This window comes from Dendrobates tinctorius, unplaced genomic scaffold (assembly GCF_039654945.1).
Source record: "Dendrobates tinctorius isolate UK_male_01 unplaced genomic scaffold, ASM3965494v1 ptg000196l, whole genome shotgun sequence".
Lineage (NCBI taxonomy): Eukaryota > Metazoa > Chordata > Amphibia > Anura > Dendrobatidae > Dendrobates > Dendrobates tinctorius.
The window spans coordinates 4,920,434-4,943,296 of record NW_027361863.1 but is presented as its reverse complement, the minus strand read 5'-3'; the positions used below and the strand labels follow the sequence as shown (position 1 = coordinate 4,943,296).

At 45.0% G+C, this 22,863-nt stretch overlaps 1 protein-coding gene across 3 annotated transcripts in view; it reads left to right on the top strand.

The window, feature by feature from the left end:
• Positions 1-19,917, top strand: part of R3HCC1L (R3H domain and coiled-coil containing 1 like) — a 56,022-nt gene extending 36,105 nt beyond the window's left edge. For all 3 annotated transcript variants that reach the window (XM_073552825.1, XM_073552827.1, XM_073552826.1), the window contains exons 7-8: positions 4,431-4,571; positions 19,729-19,917. In XM_073552825.1, the coding sequence (XP_073408926.1) occupies positions 4,431-4,571; positions 19,729-19,781 (194 nt within the window). In that variant the 3' untranslated portion in view covers positions 19,782-19,917. The remainder of the gene's footprint in view (positions 1-4,430; positions 4,572-19,728) is intronic.
• Positions 19,918-22,863: the final 2,946 nt, after the last annotated feature.

Sequence of the window (22,863 nt, the reverse complement as noted above, 5' to 3'; positions counted from 1 at the left end):
TGGCGTCTCCCCACACGTCCCAACCTTCTGTCACAAGGCCTGTTCTTCCACCAGAACTCAGGGGCTCTCAATTTGACGGCGTGGCCATTGAGACCTGGGTTTTGACCCAAGCAGGTTTTTCACCGGACGTCGTTAAAACCATGATCAGGGCTCGAAAGCCAGCTTCAGCCAGGATTTACTATCGTACCTGGAAGGCTTTCTTCACATGGTGCGAATCTTCATTCACTTTGCTGCTACTATAAAACATTTTTTTTTCACTGCATGTGAACAAGCCCTATATTTTCTCCCCTCTTTTTGACCTTGTTTCATTGCACAATTAAAACTATGTGAAACGCGTTGGGAGGGAAAAAGGTGTGTGAAGATTCCTCGTTTCCCAGCTTTTTTTCTTTAAAACCTTAGATCGCAGCGGTCTGTGACTGTTAGGCGACTGGCTTCAGCAGTAGCCCTGCGCCATCGCCTGCCATAGGGGGTTAATCATGACCTCCGTTCTCCCCTTAGTCAATGAGCGCTGGATTGAGTATAGTGATCCGGGCCCGAAACAAGGATGAACAGAGCGGTGTAGACCATAGTCTTGCAGGATATTTGGCTCGGCCTGCGGCATGACCGACTGCAGAATTTCCCGAGAGCATTTAATCCATTATATAATGAGAATGAACATCTAGTTTGCCTTGTGGGTGTTTATGAAATGATGGCTCTATTGTGTTGGTCACAGGCAGTCAGTTCACTGTCTGAGCTTTTAGCAGCGCTTGTAGGCAAAAGGGAAAAACATCACGCTGAGGAATGAGCATGAATTCTCCCGGGGCTCAGCATCCGTGAACTTTCTCCATTCTCTCGCTTTCAAAAACTAAAGCTTTTTCCATGCAACACCGATCTTGACCTGATGGTGTCCACTTCTTGGGGAATGCAAAAAACGTCACTTTCTTAGTCAGTCCCGCTCTCTTCAAGACCTTCAGGGTATGTGCACACGCTGCGGATTCTGCTGCGTTTCCGCAGCGTTTTTGGCTCTGCAGAAACGCAGCAGATTTTGCTGCGTTGTACAGTACCTTTATTTCCTATGGAAATAAAAAAAAGCTGTGCACATGCTGCGTTTTTTTTTAGCGCGGTTTTGCTGCGGTTTACAATCCGCAGCATGTCAATTGTTTGGTGCAGAAACGCTGCGGTTTTACACCTCATCCATTATGAGGTGTAAAACCGCAGATAATCCGCAGATAAACCGCAGAAAAACCGCAGCACTTTGTCCTGCGGATTTCCTGCGGTTTTCTCTACAAAATCCGCAGAGACTAAAAACTACGTGTGCACATACCCTTAATGCAACCATGAAATGCTCGCATCTTTACTGCCTGTTGTGCCTTGGGGCAAGATGATCCTCATCATGTATAGACGTCAGATTATTTGGAGGACAATAGTTTTTCCCCCATTTTGCATTCCTCCGGTCAGCCTCCAGGATGTAAATCAAAAATTTGAGAAAGTGATTTGGTTGATGCTTCTCGTATATGGGTCGACGCAGTAAGACAAGCCCTTGTGCCCTTTAAAGAGGACCTGTCACTTGCTGTATGTACCGTATATACTCAAATATAAGTCGAGATTTTCAGCCCATTTTTTTTTTTTGGGCTGAAAGTCCCCGTCTCGGCTTATATTCGAGTCATATACCCTCCTGGCTCGGTCTCTGCAGCCCCCCGCTTCTCCACGGTCTCCCTTCCTTCAGCGGTCACATGGTACCGCTCATTAAACTCATGAATATGCGGATATTCATGAGTTTAATGAGCGGTACCACGTGACCACTGAAGGCAGGAAGGCAGACAGTGGGAGAACGGGACTGCAGAGACTGAGCCATGACGGGGTAAGTATATGCTATATCCACCTGTCTCCGGTCCATTGGTGCTTGCTGCCGTCTGATGTGTCCTCTTGTCAGTGACATTCAGACAGCAGGAAGCGCGGTGATGTGGTTACTGCGCGCCCTGCCCTCTGCTGCCTAAACATCACTGACAGATGACGTGGCAGCGGTGAGCAGCAGCGCTGAACGCAGGACAGGTGAATGTCTCAGGTACCGGGTCCTGAGGCAGCAGCTACACCGACACCTGGCACCCAGCGACAGAGAGATGAGTGTGTCATTTTTTTATTTGCAGCCGCGGCAGTATATGGGGGCATAATGCATGGAACATCATATGGGGGCAGCAAATGGGGGCATGATGTGTGGAGCAGCATATGGGGACAACATATGGGGGCATGATATATGGATCATCTTGTGGGGGCAGCATATGGGAGCATAATATATGGAGCAGCATATGGGGGCATAATCCATGGAGCAGCATATAGGGGCATAATCTATGGTACATCTTATGGGGGCATAATCTATGGAGCAGCATATGGGGGCAAATTCTGTGGAGCATCTTATGGGGGCAGCATATGGGGGCATAATCCATGGAGCAGCATATGGGGGCATAATCTATGGAGCATGTTATGGGGCAATATATTCTATGGAGAATCTTATGGAGCCATAAACTTTATGGAGCAACATATGGGGCATATTATTCTAGGGAGCATCTTATGGGGCCATTATTAACCTTTGTGCAGCATTATATGGGGTGTATTTTGTATGGAGCATCTTGTGGGGCCCATCATGAACTGTATGGAGCATTATATGGGGCTCCTTATTCAATATGGGTATTCAAAAACATTTATCCTACTGATGTCTCAATTAATTTTACTTTTATTGGTATCTATTTTTCGGCTTATACTCGGGCCGGCTTATACTCGAGTATATACTGTTTTGTTTTTTTTTCACCTGTGTAAATGCCGCTTTTCTCCTGAATCCGGCGTGCTACTCCTTTTATTACTACTCCTCTGTTCCTGAGATATGGCCCCTCTTCATAGTACATCAATCTTGCCCTGTTAGCCAAGTGGACGTACTCCTCAACCTTACTCACCCCCAGTTGGCTAAAAAGAGTATATTCATATACAAGGCAATATCTTCTGAACGGAGAGGCGCAGGAAGAAATGGAAGACAACACTGGATTCAGTTAAAAAAAAAAAAAATCTATGTTTATGGCAAGCGACCGGTTCTCCTTAAAACTCCCCTCTATGGGGATAGCTGCGCCTTACCCGAATACACCTTTTATCTGGGAGGTTTAATTTTCCATTAGGTTATAACATGCGTCTTTAGTTAAAATCTATATATGTGAAGTTACTTTGTAAATCCTTTTGCTTTATTTTATTTAGTGTTGCAGAACACAGCACAAATACCCTGTAAATGTTGACTTAGACCACCACCCACTATTCTGTCCCCCATTAGTCTTGATTCAGGGAATGTCCATTTTAGTTTATTACTTTCATGATACATCTGAAATAAGAGCTGAATCGACTCTGCAAAGAGTTCAATTGATCAAAAATTTACCAATTGTTTAGGATTATACAACTTCTAATGTGTCTCCATGGTAACAGACTACAAACAAACCCTTCGTAGTCTGATTCTAGGATTTCCCTTTCACCTACTTACAGGTCGTCTGTCTACAGATTTCAGTCCTCTAAAGTGCTGAGCGTTATGGAGGTGATGTTGATTGCATGAAGGTGGAATTCAAGTTTTAACCCCTCTCATGCTGCTATAAAATGCTTATTGGGTGATATCTTCACTTGCAATGTCCTGGGCTTTTTCAACTGAAAACTACCCAATCCCTCTTTATTGTTAAGAGTGGATGCTGGGGCATCCAAAAAAAGAGACCACTCCTCTTGTTAATTCAGGAGCCAAGGGGAGGGGTTGAGGAGCCTTGACACTGCATGTCAAGGCTCCGCCCCTGAGGAACTTGAAATTACTTCACGAGGTGCATAACCATGCACGACGATGTAGGTCAGCCACTGCTGACAAACACAATCAGATTTACAGATGAAGCAGGATGTTTGTAGTCTGTTACCATGGAGATGCATGTTTTCATAATGGCTGTATTCGCAAAATAAGTTTTGTTTCTGTTTTTTTATTATTAATTTTTCAAAATCAATGGAATAATAAAGACTTGCTTGCGATTATGGACCCAAACATTCATTTCGTATTATTTAATTTTTTTTTTTTTTTTTATTTTTTTTTTGCCTTCCAGAAATTAGCTGGTTACAATTTTCTGATCTTTTTATTACTCCTTTTGTGCTCGGGGTTTGACCTAATTATCATTCATTTTATCGCCAGATCCATAATTATCATTCCTTAGCGATGCGCTGTTTTTCATTAACCAACGAGCAGTCTGCCTGCAATTATCTCAAGTGTTACTGTAATTTCCTGACATTAGACGGAGTCGTGCATTGGTCGGGAACGAGAGTTACAAATCTGGGTGGAAGGGGGGGAGGGTAAGGATCCGCTCGTCGGAGGGGACATTTGCAGCACTGACAATGTCGTTATTGTGAAAAAACTTGTACTTTTTCCTTTTTGTTCTTGCGTGACTTAGACTTTCTGCAGCCCGCTAAAGACCGTCCTGAAACGTCTGCGGTTCTTGCAAGGAGACTGGTGATTAGTGCCTTGGGAGTGCGAAGTACCCAGAGCCGAGCCGAAAGGGAGGCTGAGCGCAAGAAACTCGAGGAAGCCAGAGGTGAGAGGAAGCAATTAGATTGTGCAGAGTCTTCTGTTTGGTTGGATGTTCCTGTTAACAGCTGCAGACGCTGTCAAACTGTATTAAGTGGCACAATCTTCTCTCTGCATATGGACAAGTGCTTATCTCTCCTCCTTCTCCGCCTGGAGATGAGCTGGGTTTACTAGCGAGATCGTGACATTTCTGCCACTCTGCAGTCATTAAAACAATAGGGATCATTTCAGGAGATCCGCGTCCAAAATAGAAGACCGTAAAGCCGTTAAGTAATTGCACAAAGATCTGCTCAGAGTTTTATAACAAAGTACAGGTGCATAGTTTATTCCGTTATTATGTAATATTTATTTTATTTTACTCTTATACAGTGCCATTAATTCCACAGCGCTTTACAGACATTATCATCACTGTCCCCATTGGGGTTCACAATCTATATTCCCTATTAGTATGTCTTTTTGGAGTGTGGGACGAAACCGGATGAAACCCACACCTATTATTTATTTGTTAGGCAATCCATGCATGTGTTGTGGCTGTTGAGCCGCGGGGTCGCGAACATATTTTTCGAGCACGCTGCATATACTCAGCACCCGAGCATGCTCTGATAACACCTTATCCCAGCTCGTTCGCTCATCACTAATGGACAACCGTTGCCCAAGCCGTTGCTTGGTGAATCGTAGTCATCAGGTCAAATGCCTAGTGCTGGACATAAGCGGACAGTGTGAGTCCAATGTCTTTAAACCCATGTGTCATGATCCTCTCCCTCCAGGCCCTGCACTAGTCGTGGCACATTGAGGAGAGTTTACTAAGAGTTGCTTTTCTTATGCCAGTCATAATCTATACAAAAAAATCTCTTCAGATATACAGTGGGTACGGAAAGTATTCAAACCCCTTTAAATTTTTCACTCTGTTTCATTGCAGCCATTTGGTATATTAAAAAAAGTTCATTTTTTTCTCATCATCTTGATTGAAAAAAAAAAAAAAACAAATGTAGAAATTTTTGCAAATTTATTATAAAAGAAAAACTGAAATCACATGGTCATAAGTATTCAGACCCTTTGCTCAGACATGAGGTCGAATTGTGGCAAGGCACAGATCTGGCCAAGGTTACAAAATAATTTCTGCAGTACTCAAGGTTCCTAAGAGCACAGTGGCCTCCATAATCCTTAAATGGAAGAAGTTTGGGACCACCATAAGTCTTCCTAGACCTGGCCGTCCAGCCAAACTGAGCAATTGTGGGAGAAGAGCCTTGGTGAGAGAGGTAAAGAAGAACCCCAAGATCACTGTGGCTGAGCTCCACAGATGCAGTAGGGAGATGGGAGAAAGTTCCACAAAGTCAACTCTCACTGCAGCCCTCCACCAGACGTGCCTTTAAGGCAGAGTGGCCCAATGGAAGCCTCTCCTCAGTGCCAGACCTATGAAAACCAGCATAGAGTTTGCTAAAAAACACATGAAGGACTCCCAGACTATGAGAAATAAGATTCTCTGGTCTGATGAGAGAAAGATAGAAATTTTGGTGATCGTTCTAAGCGGTATGTGTGGAGAAAACCAGGCACTGCTCATCACCTGCCCAATACAATCCCAACAGTGAAACATGGTGGTGGCAGCATCATGCTATGGGGGGTGTTTTTCAGCTGCAGGGACAGGACGACTGGTTGCAATTAAAGGAAACATGAATGCGGCCAAGTGCAGAGATATCCTGGATGAAAACCTCTTCCAGAGTGCTCTGGACCTCAGACTAGGCCGAAGGTTCACCTTCCAACAAGACAATGACTATAAGCACACAGCTAAAATAACAAAGGAGTGGCTTCAGTACAACTCTGCGACCATTCTTGACTGGCCCAGCCAGAGCCCTGACCTAAACCCAATTGAGCATCTCTGGAGAGACCTGATAATGGCTGTCCACCAACGTTCACCATCCAGCCTGACGAGACTGGAGAGGATCTGCAAGGAAGAATGGCAGAGGATCCCCAAATCCAGGTGTGAAAAACTTGTTGCATCATTCCCAAGAAGACTCATGGCTGTACTAGCTCAAAAGGTGCTTCTACTCAATACTGAGCAAAGGGTCTGAATACTTATGACCATGTGATATTTCAGTTTACTCTGTCGCCTAATTGGGGGACACAGAACCGTGGGTGTTATGCTGCTGTCCACTAGGATGCGACGCTATGCATAATCTGAAAAAGATTAACTTTGGCTCCTCCTCTACAGTATACACCCCTGGACGGCGTCAGCCTTCTCCAGTTTTTGCTTAGTGTCGCAAGGAGGCACACCTTTTTTCTTCCGTTTTTTTCCTTTTTTCGTCCGGAAATACAGATGAAGAAAAGTGGGTCTCCAGCGAGACTCCCGGCATGGCTCCCTCCTCGGTCCCCTATTAGGGGTACCCGGTTGAGATCGAGGTGGCTATTCCCCATGTCGCTCCCTCCCCAGTCCTTCGGATCCTGGTTCGAGGTCGAGACCCCCCTCCTTCCCCAACCCCTTTAAGGGGTCTGAGTTGAGGTTGAGGCGAGGATGAAGACCCCCTGACGGTGACAGACGCACCCTCCCTAATCCCCCGCAGGGGGCATTAGGTTGAGACGCCTCAGGTAGGGTCGGAGATCAGGCAGCATTCCGCAGCTTCCAGGGACCCCAGGCCGGCTGAGGGATCCTGTTGGGGCCGGAGGAGGGTGCGGACTGGATGGCACAGCAGAGACAGGGCTTTTCTGCGTCCCTGTCTCTGCAACAGCAGCGGCTCCATAGCGCTTCAGGGGCCCCCCATACAGAAACCGCTACCCCTGCTACCCCCACCGCTATCCAGTCGACCATTCTGGGGGGGTCTGGTACAAATGGCCCCCCCCGGACTACCGCGCCGCTCCGGAGCCCTCCTGGGCATCAGGCCTCTAATTTAGACAGCGGCTTCGGCCTAGCCGAAGCCGCCGCCTTTTCCCCGCCCCCCGGATGACCAAAATGACACGCTGGAGTGTCATAGAAGGGGCGGATTGAGGCAGAAAGGGCGCGTTTTTACACAGCCCAGCGCGCCCTTTTCAGCTCTCCGCCCCCTCCTCCCTCTCCTCAGAGTCCCGGTGGCCATTTTTTCTGGATGAGATCCAGGAGAGGAGCATCACAGCGGTCTCCGGGGGGGCACAGAACTGGGATCTGTCGGCGCTGGACCTAGGGGCACACCGGTGGGGTAAGCTCACAGCTGGGTTCTCATTACTCAGCTGTGAATCTATACTTCCTATAAGGCTCTCTGTGGGTTCCCTCTGCGTAGCCACCCCTGTACGATCCCTTATAGCCAGCCTCTGTGCACTATGCCGGGCTCAAGGAAGAGAACCAGGCAGGAATGTTTCTATGCATTCTGCAAAGCCACGCTCCCTAGTGGCAGCACGTATCCGCACTGCCGGGACTGCATCCAGAACTCTGGGTCAGAACCCCAGGGAGTCCCTACTGACGCTTCAGTGTCACAGGCCACGCCGGAATGGGCAACTCAGATGTCTCAGTCTATGTCACAGTCCATAGACAACCTAACTGCTACATTACTGCAAGCTCTGCAGAGTCGGGCCCCGGCTATGGACGGGGAAGAGTCTTGAGGAGATCATTTGCATATTCCCAGTGCCTTCTGGGATAAGTGAAGAGTCTCCGCGAGCTCTACGATCACTGGGTTTTGGCCGTTGCAGCTGAAAAGAGGAAATCGGAAAACCAGGGGAAGAGTCTTGAGGAGATCAATTTTGGCTCATAAATCTCAAGATGGAAGAGGCCAGGAGCCATTTGGTGAGCTGCATTTCTTGCTACATGTTCACAGACTTACCAGTGGAAAAGCCAAATTTCACATGCCACAAATGCAAGCTTGTGTCCCTGTTGGAGGAAAAGTTGCAAAATCTCGAAGAGAGGTTGGCTCCGTTGAAGATCATTAAGGAAGGTGAAGAGTTCTTGGACAGAGCAGAATTATCTCTTCATGTTACAGAAAGAGAAGAAATTCGAAGTGCACCTGAAGAAACAGAGGAATGGAGACATGTGACCCAGAGAAGCAGGAGGATCAGGAGGCAGTCAGCACCCATACTGCTCAGAAACCAGTACCAGGCTCTCACGCAGGAAAACGATGAAGAAATACATCAGGATAAGACTTTGCCAACAAACAGCAACCTTGTACGCCTTCAGAGTCCTCCTGGATGGAGAAAGAAAAATGTTGTGAAGAAGAAACGGAGAGTGGTGGTCATGGGGGATTCCCTGTTGAGAGGAACAGAGGCCGCTATCTGCAGACCGGATATAACTTCAAGAGAAATGTGCTGTCTTCCAGGTGCAAAAATTAAAGATGTGTCTGACAGGATATCAGGACTCTTCAGACCTACAGATGACTACCCATTCCTGCTACTACATGTGGGGACAAATGACACCGCAAGAAACGACCTGGAAACCATCTGCAGAGACTTTGAAGACTTTGGCCATGAAAGTGAAAGAACTGGGAGCGCAGGTGGTCTTCTCTTCCATCCTCCCAGTGGATGGCCATGGAACAAGGAGGTGGAATAAGATTCTGCAGGTGAACAACTGGCTACGTCGATGGTGCCGTCAGCAACGATTTGGATTTCTGGATCACGGAGTGAACTACTTATACGATGGACTACTTGCTAGAGATGGGGTGCACCTTACGAAGACTGGAAAGCATGTATTTGGAAGTCGCCTTGCTACACTTGTAAGGAGAGCTTTAAACTAGAACAACATGGGAAGGGAAGCAAAAGACCAGAAAAAGCCATACACCTGACAAATGCTATTGAGAACTCTGCTAATAGAAGTGGAAAGGAAGAACAAAGACGAAAGAATCTAATTAATAAAAATATTGGAGAAAGAGAAACCAATCACAAACTAAAATGTTTCTATACTAATGCACAAAGCATGGGCAACAAACAAGGAGAATTGGAACTACTAACACAGGAAAAGAAATATGATGTCATTGGAATCACTGAAACTTGGTGGGACGATACACATGATTGGAATACAAGACTAGAAGGATACAACTTATTTGCAAGAAACAGACTTGATAAACGAGGAGGGGGTGTCGCATTGTATGTTAGAAACGCGTATATCTGCACAGAGATTGAAGCTTCAGAGACTGGGAGTTCTGTGGAAACTGTTTGGGTAAGAATACAAGGACAGAACAATGGAAAGGACACCATTGTAGGCATTTACTACAGGCCGCCTGTGCAAGCTGAAGATATGGATGAACTCTTTATGCATCAAATGGCCAAGTTCTCCAAAAAATGACATAGTTGTCATGGGAGATTTCAACTATCCAGACATTTGTTGGGAATCTCTCTCAGGCAAAACTAACAGGTCAAGGAAATTCTTATCCTCTCTTGCTGACAACTTTATCTTCCAAAAGGTAGGGGAGAAAACAAGGGGAACTGCTACCTTGGATCTAATCCTTATAAACAGGGAGGAAATGGTTGAGGAGGTAAAAGTGGCTGGAACCCTAGGAGGTAGCGACCATGCTATTTTAGAATTTTGGATAACTAGAGGCGGAAGACCTGTGAAGACTCAGACGTCAAGGTTAGATTTCAGAAAGGCAGATTTTAAGGGATTCAGAAAGATAATTGGAGGGATCCAATGGCTGGATATCCTTAAAGACAAAAATGTCCAGGAAGGATGGGAAATCTTGAAAAATGAAATTCTCAAAGCACAGTTGTTAACAATTCCGAAAAGAGGGAAGAATAGGAAGCATTTAAGGAAACCAGGATGGGTGAACACAGAACTTAAGCACATGCTAAAAAGGAAGAAAAAAATGTTTATAAAATGGAAAGAGGGAGGCATATCTAAAGAAGAATATAATGCTGTCTGCAGAATCTGCAGGGCACAAATCAGATTATCTAAAGCTGAAAATGAATTGAGGCTTGCAAGAGATGTCAAAAGCAATAATAAAGGATTTTGGGGATATGTCAAAAGTAAAAGAAAAGTCAAAGATGCTATAGGATTTTTACAGGATGAAAATGATGAAATGGTAAGACAGGATGTTGAGAAGGCTGAACTTTTAAATTCCTATTTTGCATCTGTTTTCTCTCAGAAAGGAAATGTAACACCAACTGTTATTCACTGTCCTATTAAGGGAATAGAAGAATCCAGGATATCTATAAACAGAAAGATAGTGAGGAAACACTTAGCTAACCTAAATGAATTCAAGTCTCCAGGTCCAGATGAATTACACCCCAGAGTACTGAAGGAGATAGCAGAAGAAATTTCTGAACCCCTCTCCATAATCTTTGAAAATTCTTGGAGAACAGGAGAAGTGCCAGAAGACTGGAGAAGAGCAAATGTTGTTCCTATCTTCAAAAAGGGGAAGAAGGTGGACCCAGGCAACTATAGGCCGGTGAGTCTGACTTCTATACCAGGAAAGATCTTTGAACAAATTATTAAACAACATGTAAGTCAATACCTGGATAAGAATGAAGTGATCAAACAGAGTCAGCATGGGTTTGTAACTAATAAGTCATGTCAGACTAACTTAATTTCCTTCTATGACGGTATCACTGATTGGGTGGATCAAGGAAATGCTGTAGATATAGTATATCTTGACTTCAGCAAAGCATTTGACAAAGTCTCTCATACAATCCTTATTGAAAAAATGACTAAGTATGGAATGGACAAGGCAACTGTTAGGTGGATTCATAGCTGGCTTAGTGATCGGACCCAAAGAGTGGTCGTAAATGGCTGCACATCCAGTTGGAAGAATGTCTCAAGTGGGGTACCACAGGGCTCTGTCCTGGGCCCTGTATTGTTCAACATCTTTATCAACGATTTAGATGAAGGAATTGAGGGTAAACTGATTAAATTTGCTGATGACACAAAGCTAGGAGGGATAGCTAATACTAGAGAAGAGAGAGAGGATTCAAAAAGATTTAAATAAACTGGAGAAGTGGGCAGCAACTAACAGAATGGTTTTTAACAGGGAGAAATGCAAAGTACTACATCTGGGCAATAAAAATGAAAAAAGCATATATAGAATGGGAGGAATAGGGCTAAGTGACAGCACATGTGAAAAAGACTTGGGTATACTAATAGATCACAGACTGAATATGAGTCAACAGTGTGATGCAGCAGCAAAAAAGGCAAATGCAGTTCTAGGATGTATTAACAGAAGCATACAGTCTAGATCACGTGAAGTCATTATTTCCCTCTACTCCTCTTTGGTCAGACCTCATCTGGAATATTGTGTCCAGTTTTGGGCACCACATTTTAAAAAAGACATCAACAAACTGGAGCAAGTTCAGAAAAGAGCGACCAGAATGGTGACCGGTCTGCAAACCCTGTCTTATGAGGAAAGGTTGCAGGATTTGGGAATGTTTAGTTTGTAAAAGAGAAGACTGAGAGGAGACTTAATTGCTGTCTACAAATATCTAAAGGGCTGTCACATTGTAGAAGGATCAACTTTATTCTCATTTGCACAAGGAAAGACTAGAAGCAATGGGATGAAACTGAATGGGAGGAGACACAGATTAGATATTAGAAAAAACTTTTTGACAGAGTGATCAATGAGTGGAACAGGCTGCCACGAGAAGTGGTGAGTTCTCCTTCAATGGAAGTCTTCAAACAGAGGCTGGACAGACATCTGACTGGGATGATTTAGCGAATCCTGCTTTGAGCAGGGGGTTGGACCAGATGGCCCAGGAGGTCCCTTCCAACTCTACGATTCTATGATTCTATGGTACACAACAAACGGACAGCTTGTCTCAGGAACATGCTGCTTCCGACTCTCACAGACGTAAGCGGACCCACAGGTCTCGATCACCTGAGTCGCACTATAGCACAAGGTCGTCCCCCTCAAAGGAGAGACAGCGTCATTCCAGGTCTCCTGGGCAGTCCCCTGCCACAGACAGACAGTGCAATTTACCAGATTTTTTACCAGATCTGTCAACGCTGGGGAACCCCGGAGGTGGACCTAATGGCATCCCATCTCAATACCAAGGTCCCCAATTTCATGGCCAGGACACACGACCCGCGGTCGCTCGGAGCGGATGCCCTGGTCCAGGACTGGTCCCAGTTCCGACTCCTGAACATTTTTCCACCCCTCCCCCTAATCGCCAGGGTTGTGAGGAAGATCAAGCAAGAGGGAGTTCCGACCATCCTCATCGCGCCAGACTGGCCCAGACGTACATGGTACGCCGACATCGTCCAACTTACGGCAGACGCCCCCTGGCGTCTACCCGACCGTCACGACCTTCTGTCTCAAGGTCCGTGCTTCCACCAGAATTCAGGGGCTCTCAATTTGACGGCATGGCCCTTGAAACCTGGATTCTAACCCAGGCAGGTTTTTCACCGGCAGTCATTGCAACTATGATCAGGGCAAGGAAGCCTGCCTCCGCCAAGCTCTATTATCGTACCTGGAGAGCTTTCTTTTCTTGGTGCGAATCTCATGGACAAGTCCCACTCCCTTATTCCCTCCCGAAGGTACTAGGTTTTCTTCAATCGGGCCTAGATGCCAAGCTATCCTTAAGTTCGCTTAAGAGTCAGGTGTCGGCGCTTTCAGTCCTTTTTCAAAAGCGCATTGCTATTAAACCGCAAGTAAGGACTTTCATCCAGGGAGTTTCCCGATTGGTTCCTCCCTACAAACGTCCGCTGGATACGTGGGACCTCAATCTGGTCCTGACAGCATTGCAAGCTGCACCCTTCGAACCTCTTAGAGGAGTTCCACTCTCCATTCTGTCTCAGAAAGTGTTTTTTCTAGTGGCGATCACCTCGTTACGCAGAGTGTCGGAATTGTCAGCACTTTCCTGCAGACGGCCTTTCCTAGCCTTTCACCAGGACAAGGTGGTTCTCCGCACGGTACCATCCTTCCTTCCGAAGGTTGTGTCCAACTTTCACCTTAATGAGGAGATTTCACTGCCTTCCCTTTGCCCGGTTCCGGTTCATAGAGTGGAGAAGGCTCTGCATACGCTTGACCTCGTCAGAGCATTGCGGATTTACGTGTCCAGGACTGCACCTTTCCGGAAATCTGATTCCCTCTTCATTCTTCCGGAAGGTAGTCGCAAGGGGTTGCCGGCTTCCAAGGCTACCCTTGCCAGGTGGATCAAGTCCACCATACATGAGGCCTACCGACTTAACAGTTCCCCTCTTCCGGCCGGTATCATGGCACACTCTACACGGGCAGTAGGGGCCTCCTGGGCCATTCGGCATCAGGCTTCGGCACAACAAGTGTGTAAGGCGGCCACTTGGACTAGCCTACACACGTTTACGAAACACTACGGTGTTCATACCCAGTCCTCAGCGGATGCGAGCCTGGGTAGACTGGTTCTGCAGGCGGCGGTACCCCAAGTCTAGGGAACTGTCAACACAATATTCGTCCACTGCTTCCCACCCAGGGACTGCTTTGGGACGTCCCACGGTTCTGTGTCCCCCAATTAGGCGACAGAGTGAAGGAGATTTTTGTGTACTCACCGTAAAATCTTTCTCTTAGCCTTTAATTGGGGGACACAGCTCCCACCCTGTTGCCCTTACGGGCCGTTGTTTACTGTTGAGTTCTCATATTGTTCTTTGAGCTCGTACATAGTAGCCTTCTTACAGGCATGGTTATGTTATTTGGTTACGTTCCTCCTTATGCTTTGGCACAAAACTGGAGAAGGCTGACGCCGTCCAGGGGTGTATACTGCAGAGGAGGAGCCAAAGTTAATCTTTTTCAGATTATGCATAGTGTCGCCTCCTAGTGGACAGCAGCATAACACCCACGGTTCTGTGTCCCCCAATTAAAGGCTAAGAGAGATTTTACGGTGAGTACACAAAAATCTCCTTTTTCAATTTGCAAAAATTTCTACATTTGTTTTTTTTTTCAGTCAAGATGGGGTGCAGAGTGTACTTTAATGAGAACAAAAAAAATGAACTTTTTTGAATTTACCAAATGGCTGCAATGAAACAGAGTGCAAAATGTAAAGGGGTCTGAATACTTTCCGTACCCACTGTAAGCAGGTATAGATCTGTCCCTTTATTCACAATGTTTTCCTTTGTGCATTATGGTAAAACTGTTGGTTCTTGCTTTTCTTCCTAAACTCCCAGAAATGCAAAATCACAGAAAGTTGCAAATGTTCCTTGCAGAAAAATCTGCAACTTTTTTTTTTTTTTTTTTTTTTTTTACGTCGGCGTCAATATTGCCTCTAGCTTTCCTTAAGTTTCCGTTTTTCTCCAGTGAAAACCATATATCACTAATTCACAGGATAGGTGATAACTGTTTGATTTGTAAGGGGTCCTAACGCTGTCAATGGCCCTGATCGAAGAATGGGAACTTTTCTCCCCGTTAGAATGGAGTTTCACTGCACAAATGGAGTGGGGGGTTGAACACCTGACAGCCACTCCATTCATTCTTTACGCAACTGTCAGAAAAAATGCGGGCACAGCACTCAGCCGCCACCTAGAGAATGGATGGTGTGGTATCGCTTCATTACGTTACGGTGATAAAAGTTCCCATTGTGCCGATCGGCGCAGAACATGCGCTGATTACCAAGTTATTACCAATCATTCAGACTGGTAATACCTTGTTTCCATTGTCCCCTTTTTGGAACCTTTGTGACAGTCCAGCTGGTCTCGCTGGGTATCGTGCCGGTAGAACACACATAATCGCTCTGATCCGTAGAGTGCGTGCACGGCGTACGCTGACTTGGCGGTGGCGTTCTTTTCGGTCTGAGTCACTGCACGCTTTGTGCTCTTGGCCTTATTTTGCCTGGCTGCTGTTATGAACTTGTCATTGTGACTGTCACATATGCCGAGAAGCTGTGAATCTTTGACAGCTTCAACTTTCCGAGGAATGAAAGGACGAAATGAACATTGTGCGAAAGTGTATTTATCTTGGAGGAAATATGTTTTCTTTTTACCAGTGGTGAATTCTTTCTAGCAGGTTATTGCTCGACAGCGCTGTGCTCCTAATTCATTATTCATCACGTCTGTGCCGCTGGCTGTTTATTGGCTCAGTACTTATACAGGCAGGTCCTATTATCAGCGCCATGGAATTCACAGGGTGAAAGAAAATGAGCAATATCAGTGTTTCCTTAACTGTGACTTTATTCGCCTCATCCAGTGCATACGAAACAGCTTTCCAAACGATGAGGGACTTCGGCTGCCATTTTTGTGGCTGAGAGGCAGCTTTCTGCAGCTGCAACCTTTTCTCCCTCATTCTTTATTTGTAATGGAACTTCAACATCCTGTATGGGGCAGCTGGAAATCCATCAGAACTCTGAACCTGGCTCCTTCTGCCCTCCCCTTCCTTTCTGTCAGTCAAAGAAATGGCAGCAGATTGGGTGAGGAGGTTGTACACCGCAGTTCAGAAAGGAGGAAAGTATCCAAGGTATTAGGGAAGGCAGCTCACTCTGCCTATAGATGGTGAGGAAATCACTCCAGGATAGAAGCTGTGCTAGTACATGAGGGCTGGACTAGACACCCTGTGCACACACAGCTCAAATCCTGCCTGCATTACTGGGAGAGACATTCTCACAAGAAAATAGTCTGATGCTTGGAGCAGGTTGTAGACTGCATAAAATGAATGGCTGAAGACTAAAACTTTCTTTAATCAAATGTAACCGCTGACAGATGTAGGAAGTCCAAGCTGTCCAAAGTGAACATTGCAGTATGACCAGTGATGGTTAGTCTTGTTACGTCAGTTCTACTGGTAAGGGACTTGGCCATAAAAATAAAGAATATTGAAGATTGCTTTAATGCGATACGAATAATTTAGAACGGAGCGACAAAAGATGTTCCTGAGAGCAATTATGTATTCACACTTAGTGAAGTGGAACCGAGAAGTAGCAGAACTGATCTTCACAAATGCGGTGAGCACAATCGAGTATATGGAGAACATGTTTTCCTATAGCACTAAGGTCGGTGTAATAATAAAACATGGCAGGATATATGGGAGCGCTCAACATCCGCACGTATGAATGAGACGCAGCTTATTCATCCCCCTGGCGTTTTATAGCATTATTTTAGTCCAGCTTCGGATAGAGGAGAGTACTAGGAAGGTGAGGAACCGGTAATAGTTCTCAGATCTCACGGGTGTAATCAGGGTTTTGAATCTGCAACGTTTTAGCTTTAAAAAAAAAAAAAAAAAAAAACTCTCCTGGTGGTTCCTCCATTCTTAGCAGGGCTTCAATGCTGGTCTGGGAACTTTTCAGCCCCCACTGGTGACATTTTGTCCTTTGGAAGTTCAACAGTGGAGGTGGTGGACTTTGCTGGTCCTGTATTCTGCGGTTTTGTTATTTTTTAAAATCTGAAAGTCCAACTAGAAAATATTCAATGTCCATGTTGGAAGAGAAATTTTAAAAAGAAAAATCGTCTGTGTGGTCATTGACGGTTTTATGGGAAGCCGCTTTTTCATGGCACGGGTTTCTTTAAAAAAAAAAAAAAAACCTTCCCCAGGTCCAACACTGAGTCTCCACCACTGTTTTTCAGTATATATTTTGTCTGCAGCGCTAATATCTTGTCAGCCAATTAGTGAGCTCAGCGGCTTTGAGCAGCGTGGGAAGAGCACACTGGCTGCAGCGCAGTTGACAATAACACACTGAGTATTGGCCAAGACGCAGCGCTGGACCCGGGGAGCGCAGGTAAATATCAGTGTGTTTATTTAAAATAAATAATTATTTGCAGAAGTTCTCTGAAAATGGGGAGCAAGGGTTAACCTCATTTTGATAGGTCATCAATATGAGATTGAGGAGGGGGAATAAAGTGCAATAATCTGCAATGGCCGCTAAGTGATTTATGAGGCTGCCGTGTTCCTCCCAGTACACCCATTATATTCAGCCATTGCTGGAGGAGATTTCAGCTGATCGGTGGCGATACCGGGTGACCAAACCCTTCTGATTGCATATTAATCAGCTATCCTATTGGTAGGTCAACACTTGTTAAAGGGAACATGTCACCAGGAAAAAAGCGCTATTAACCTGCAGATATGGGGTCAGTCTGCAGGTTAATAGCGTTATTATCCTGCCTGGCGTCTGCACTTCACACTGCTGGGAGAAAATGAACTATATTCTCCCAGGCAGTGTTCAAGTTTCAGTCATGGAGGCTGTGCTGGTGTTGGATCAGTCATGGGGCGGTGCTGGTGCTGGATCAGTCATGGGGGCAGTGCTGGATTAGTCATGGGGCGGTGCTGGTGCTGGATCAGTCATGGGGGCTGTGCTGGTGCTGGATCAGTCATGGGGGCAGTGCTGGATTAGTCATGGGGCGGTGCTGGATTACTCATGGGGCGATGCTGGTGCTGGATCAGTCATGGGGGCTGTGCTGGTGCTGGATCAGTCATGGGGGCAGTGCTGGATTAGTCATGGGGCGGTGCTGGTGCTGGATCAGTCATGGGAGCAGTGCTGGATTAGTCATGGGGCGGTGCTGGTGCTGGATCAGTCATGGGGGCTGTGCTGGTGCTGGATCAGTCATGGGGGCAGTGCTGGATTAGTCATGGGGCGGTGCTGGATTACTCATGGGGCGATGCTGGTGCTGGATCAGTCATGGGGGCTGTGCTGGTGCTGGATCAGTCATGGGGGCAGTGCTGGATTAGTCATGGGGCGGTGCTGGATCAGTCATGGGGCGGTGCTGGTGCTGGATCAGTCATGGGGGCTGTGCTGGTGCTGGATCAGTCATGGGGCGGTGCTGGATCAGTCATGGGGCGGTGCTGGATCAGTCATGGGGGCAGTGCTGGATTAGTCATGGGGCGGTGCTGGATTACTCATGGGGCGGTGCTGGTGCTGGATCAGTCATGGGGGCGGTGCTGGTGCTGGATTAGTCATGGGAGCGGTGCTGGATCAGGTATGGGGGCGGTGCTGGTGCTGGATTAGTCATGGGAGCGGTGCTGGATCAGTTATGGGGGCGGGGGTGGTGCTGGATTAGTCATGGGAGCGGTGCTGGTGCTGGATCAGTCATGGGGCGGTGCTGGATCTGTTATGGGGGTGGTGCTGGATCAGTTATGGGGCGGTGCTGGATTAGTCATGGGAGCAGTGCTGGATTAGTCATAGGAACGGCGCCGCTGCGGGTTCAGTCTCCAATCTGTGTATAGAGAGCGGCTGGTCTAAGTGCGCCCCCAGTCCTGAGTGACAGCTGGCCCTAATACCAGGGTAGCAGTTACAGCCACAACTCTCTATACTCAGAGCGGTGACGAAAACTGGTTACACTGCCTGGGAGAATAAAGTTTTTCTCCCCGCAGCTGTAAGTGCAGGTGCTGGGCAGCATAATAATGCGATTAACCTGCAGCGTAATAGCATTTTTTCGGGTGACAGGTTCCTTTTACGTTTCCAGAATAAACCTTTGTAGGGTAAATGCAAATAATGCATGATTTTAGCTAAAGCAATCTGTTCTTATTAGTGAATTAGTTCTACATTTTGGTCTACCCCAGTCAAATTGTCACTTATTTCTGCTATTACATAAGAGTGTGCAGCAATACACGTTATAAAACACATCTCCAAAGATAGGAAATGGTCACTTTGTAATATGACCCAATATATATTTTGCATTTTCATTCTTGTATACATAACCTTGGACACGGTAACATCTATTGCGTTCTTTAAATCTTGATACTAAATCTCAGTACACAAGTGTCATTTAAAGAGGACCTGTCACTTGCCATGACTAGACAATGGTGTAAACGCCGCTGTTCTCCTGAATCTGGAGCCGTTTTTCTTTTGTTTCTGTGACTCTCCGTTCTTTAGATATGACACACTTTTTTCCTTTATATAAATCCAGCCTTGTTGTCTAACTGGGTGTGGTCAAAAAGACCACTCCCACAGAGCAGAATTAAGGACCACTCCCACTTGGCACTCAAAAAAAAAAAAAAACAGATTTACAGACATAAAAGGACCCATATCTCAGTAACGGAGAGGCGCAGGAACAAAAGAAAATCATAGCCAGATTCAGGAGAACAGCGGCATTTACATCGGGTAAAAATAAAACCAATACAGTGTTTATGGAAAGTGACCGATTCTAACTCCTACACCTTTATATATAACATTGGCCTGGCTGCAGGCTTTGCACCCTGAACGAGAGTGTCGATTGTTTACGCTGCTGGCTGCAAACATAGAACGGCAAGACAAGGCAAAATGAAAGGGAATATTAGAAAACGATGCCTTTTAGTATTTAGCATAAGTTTAGGGCCCCTTTTGGAAAAAGGGTAAGTAACACTAGAAAAACGGAGCCGTGTTTTGTGTATTTTACATGTTGTTTTCTTTTTTTCTTACAGAACGAAGGCATCTTGAAGCAAAACAGCGGGAAGATGCCTGGGAAGGAAGGTGAAGGCAGCGGTGTTTGAGCGCAGCAGGGGGAGAGACATGTCTCTGTAGCACGGGGAAGAGGCCAGGGCATGCACCGGTGACCTTTTTATAAATCCCTTTGCTCCACTGGTGGAGAATAAAGAGTTTATTTTACAGAACAGACGCTTGAAATTGTGTCCTGCACTTACCAGTCGAGCTGGAAGGGAAAAAATGAAGCTACAGAGATCATCCAGGATGGGCCTGGATAAGAAGCAAAATGTTACAAAAGCGTTTTATTCTTTTTTTTTTTTTTTTTTTTTTTCTTCCAATTTCTAATATGATGGAGCTTATTCCTGTCCAATAAGTTGGAACCTTAAACATTCATTTTGTCCCAATGACAACACTTCTTGTTTCTATGAAGTTCGTCATAGGCACAATGGCATAGTAAATAATCAGGACTTCTAGTTCTCACATCCTAAGAAAAAAAAAGTACATACGTGTCTACGATGATTGTCGTCCCGGTGCTTATGATAATGATAACACTGAATAGACACGAAGCGGAAGTTTTGCCATAGGGAAAAAGAATCTGAAAACTCTGCACAGGAATAAGACATTTTTTAAAAATTATTTTTGGATGTTGTCCACGAGTTTTTTGTTTTCTTGATAAGTAAAAAAGAAAAAAAAAGTACAATTTAGATATATACTGTAGCATCAAAATATTCTCATTCTCTGCATGCACATTTGTGTTTGGGCTCTGCCCCTAAGTACCACGAATGAGACCTTAGCGAAAGGCCGGAATTCACCATCCATATACTGGACGAATAAGCTAAAGTGACAAATAAGCCCTTCCTCCTCCCATGGGTTCCCATTCTTTCCAGTTTGCAGCGGTGATGCGCGGCTGTGCCAGCGATGTTTTTCAGCAGTTATATGTCAGTACGTCTCGACATCGCAGCAGTGATGTAAACAGAGACTGGTGGGGGCTTTGGAATCGTTTGCACTTGATCGTGGGGGGGGGGCTTATAGGGTGGTAAGTATGAGCTTATTTATTAGAACAACCCTCTTGGTTATGAAATATCAATGTGGAAGCCAGGTTTGAATTTCTGGTAACTAAGGACGGACAGGGAGCCCAACTCTCATACTGGTGTGTATAAAGCCTTAGGACTGGAAGCTGCAATATATAGAGATAGATAGAGAGATATATATAATGTATATCAGCCTTTATGCTGAATTGCTTCTTGAAGACTTTTATGAATCAGACCACAGATGAATAATTTTTTTTTTTTTTTTTTTTTTTTCATCCTTCGTCAGTGGCATTTTAAGGATTTTTAGCAGCAAGTTCTGCACATTTTCCTAATGTTGTCATATAATGTGTTGGTAGTCGAGATCCAGTGTGACATTCTAGTGATAAATGACCGACTTTCTCCAGCGAGTAGTTTATAATGAGGAGGAATCGGTGAAGTGCGAATTCTCCCTCATTTAGCACAGTAAACAGCCGCCTTCTGCGGCACGTGCCTGACCTAAAGCAAAGTAGCCGACTCATCGCCCGCGCTCTCATCTATGTGGGAAAACCTGTTATGCGGAGTCGTCCTTATCACGTTTTATCCTGGGAGCACACTTAAGCAAAAAATAAACATATAACAATCACCTGTGAATGGAACGGGTTGTCTGACACTGGGGGGGGGGGAATAGGTGTGCGTGTATATACTCACCATCCAGCACTCCCATTGATCCGGTGCAGGCTTGCCACGAAGATCTGCTCCATTCGGAATTCAATGGGACCGCTGCAGCCTGTGATTGACTGCAGTGCTCAGACGACTAGGAGACTATTAATTAAGACTATTGCTTCGTCTTACATTTTAACATTTTTTAGGAAGAAAAAATAAAAGCTGACATATCTTTAAAAGCAATCGAGCCCTGTTATAGCCATATGGAATATGCCGCACAGATCAGCAGCATATATACAGTATATACAGCTCTGGCAAAAATTAAGAGATCACATGTTCAGTTTGTCTGATTTTTTGAGTATATTTTTGAGTAAAAGGTACATTTTTGAGTAAAAGGTAAATTGCCCTTTTAGTCTATAACGTTCTGACAACATGTCTCCGAATTTCCAAGCAATAAATTTTGGATTTTTTTTTTCTGACAAAGAAAAATGGTCAAAATTTAAACAAAACAAACGGTGCTTTCAGACCTCAAATAATGCAAAGAAAACTAGTTTAGAAGCATTTGGAAACAACAATACTAATGTTTTAACTCGGGAAGAGTTCAGAAATCAATATTTTGTGGAATAACCATGATTTTTAAATACAGCTTTCATGCGTTTTGGCTGCTTTCCACCAATCTGTCACACTGCTTTTGGGTGACCTTATGCCACTCATGGTACAAAAATGTAAGCAGTTCTTCTGTGAGTGATGGCTTGTGACTATCCATCATCCTCTTGATTACATTCCAGAGGTTTTCAATGGGGTTCAGGTCTGGAGATTGGGCTGGCCATGACAGGTATTTGATGTGGTGGTCTCTTAATTTTTGCCAGAGCTGTGTGTGTGTATGTATGTGTGTGTGTATATATATATATATATATATATATATATATATATATAATATATATATGTGTGTGTGTGTATGTATATATAATATATACACACACATGGACTACATAGCAATATATTTTTGTATGATCATCGCAGCCAATTTATCTCTCTGTAGCCGTAATTGTGCATCAGCACAGGTGACAGTTAGAAGCGACTGATATTTAGTGCTGATTTTTAGGAAAAATGCTCTTAAAATGAGACTTCGACAGATGAATACGTGAACACCCATCTTGCCCCCTCGGGCTAGCAATTTTCTCTTGCACTGCCTATTGTTTCCTGAAAATAACACAGCATTGAAAAAGAGTTTTATGATCTGATCTAATGAATCTGTAGAAAGCAGAGTAGTGAAAGTGCAGTGAAATTCCTTTAATCTGAGATCTGGTAGTACAGAAAGTCCCTTTAAATTTCAGAATTTATAGAATCTCCCAAAACATCCAAAGCGGAAAAATAAGCAGAGAGAAAAAAAATGAGTCTTTATTTCCTCCAAATTTCTTACAAATTTATTTTTATGTACATTTCTTTGGCCATATGATA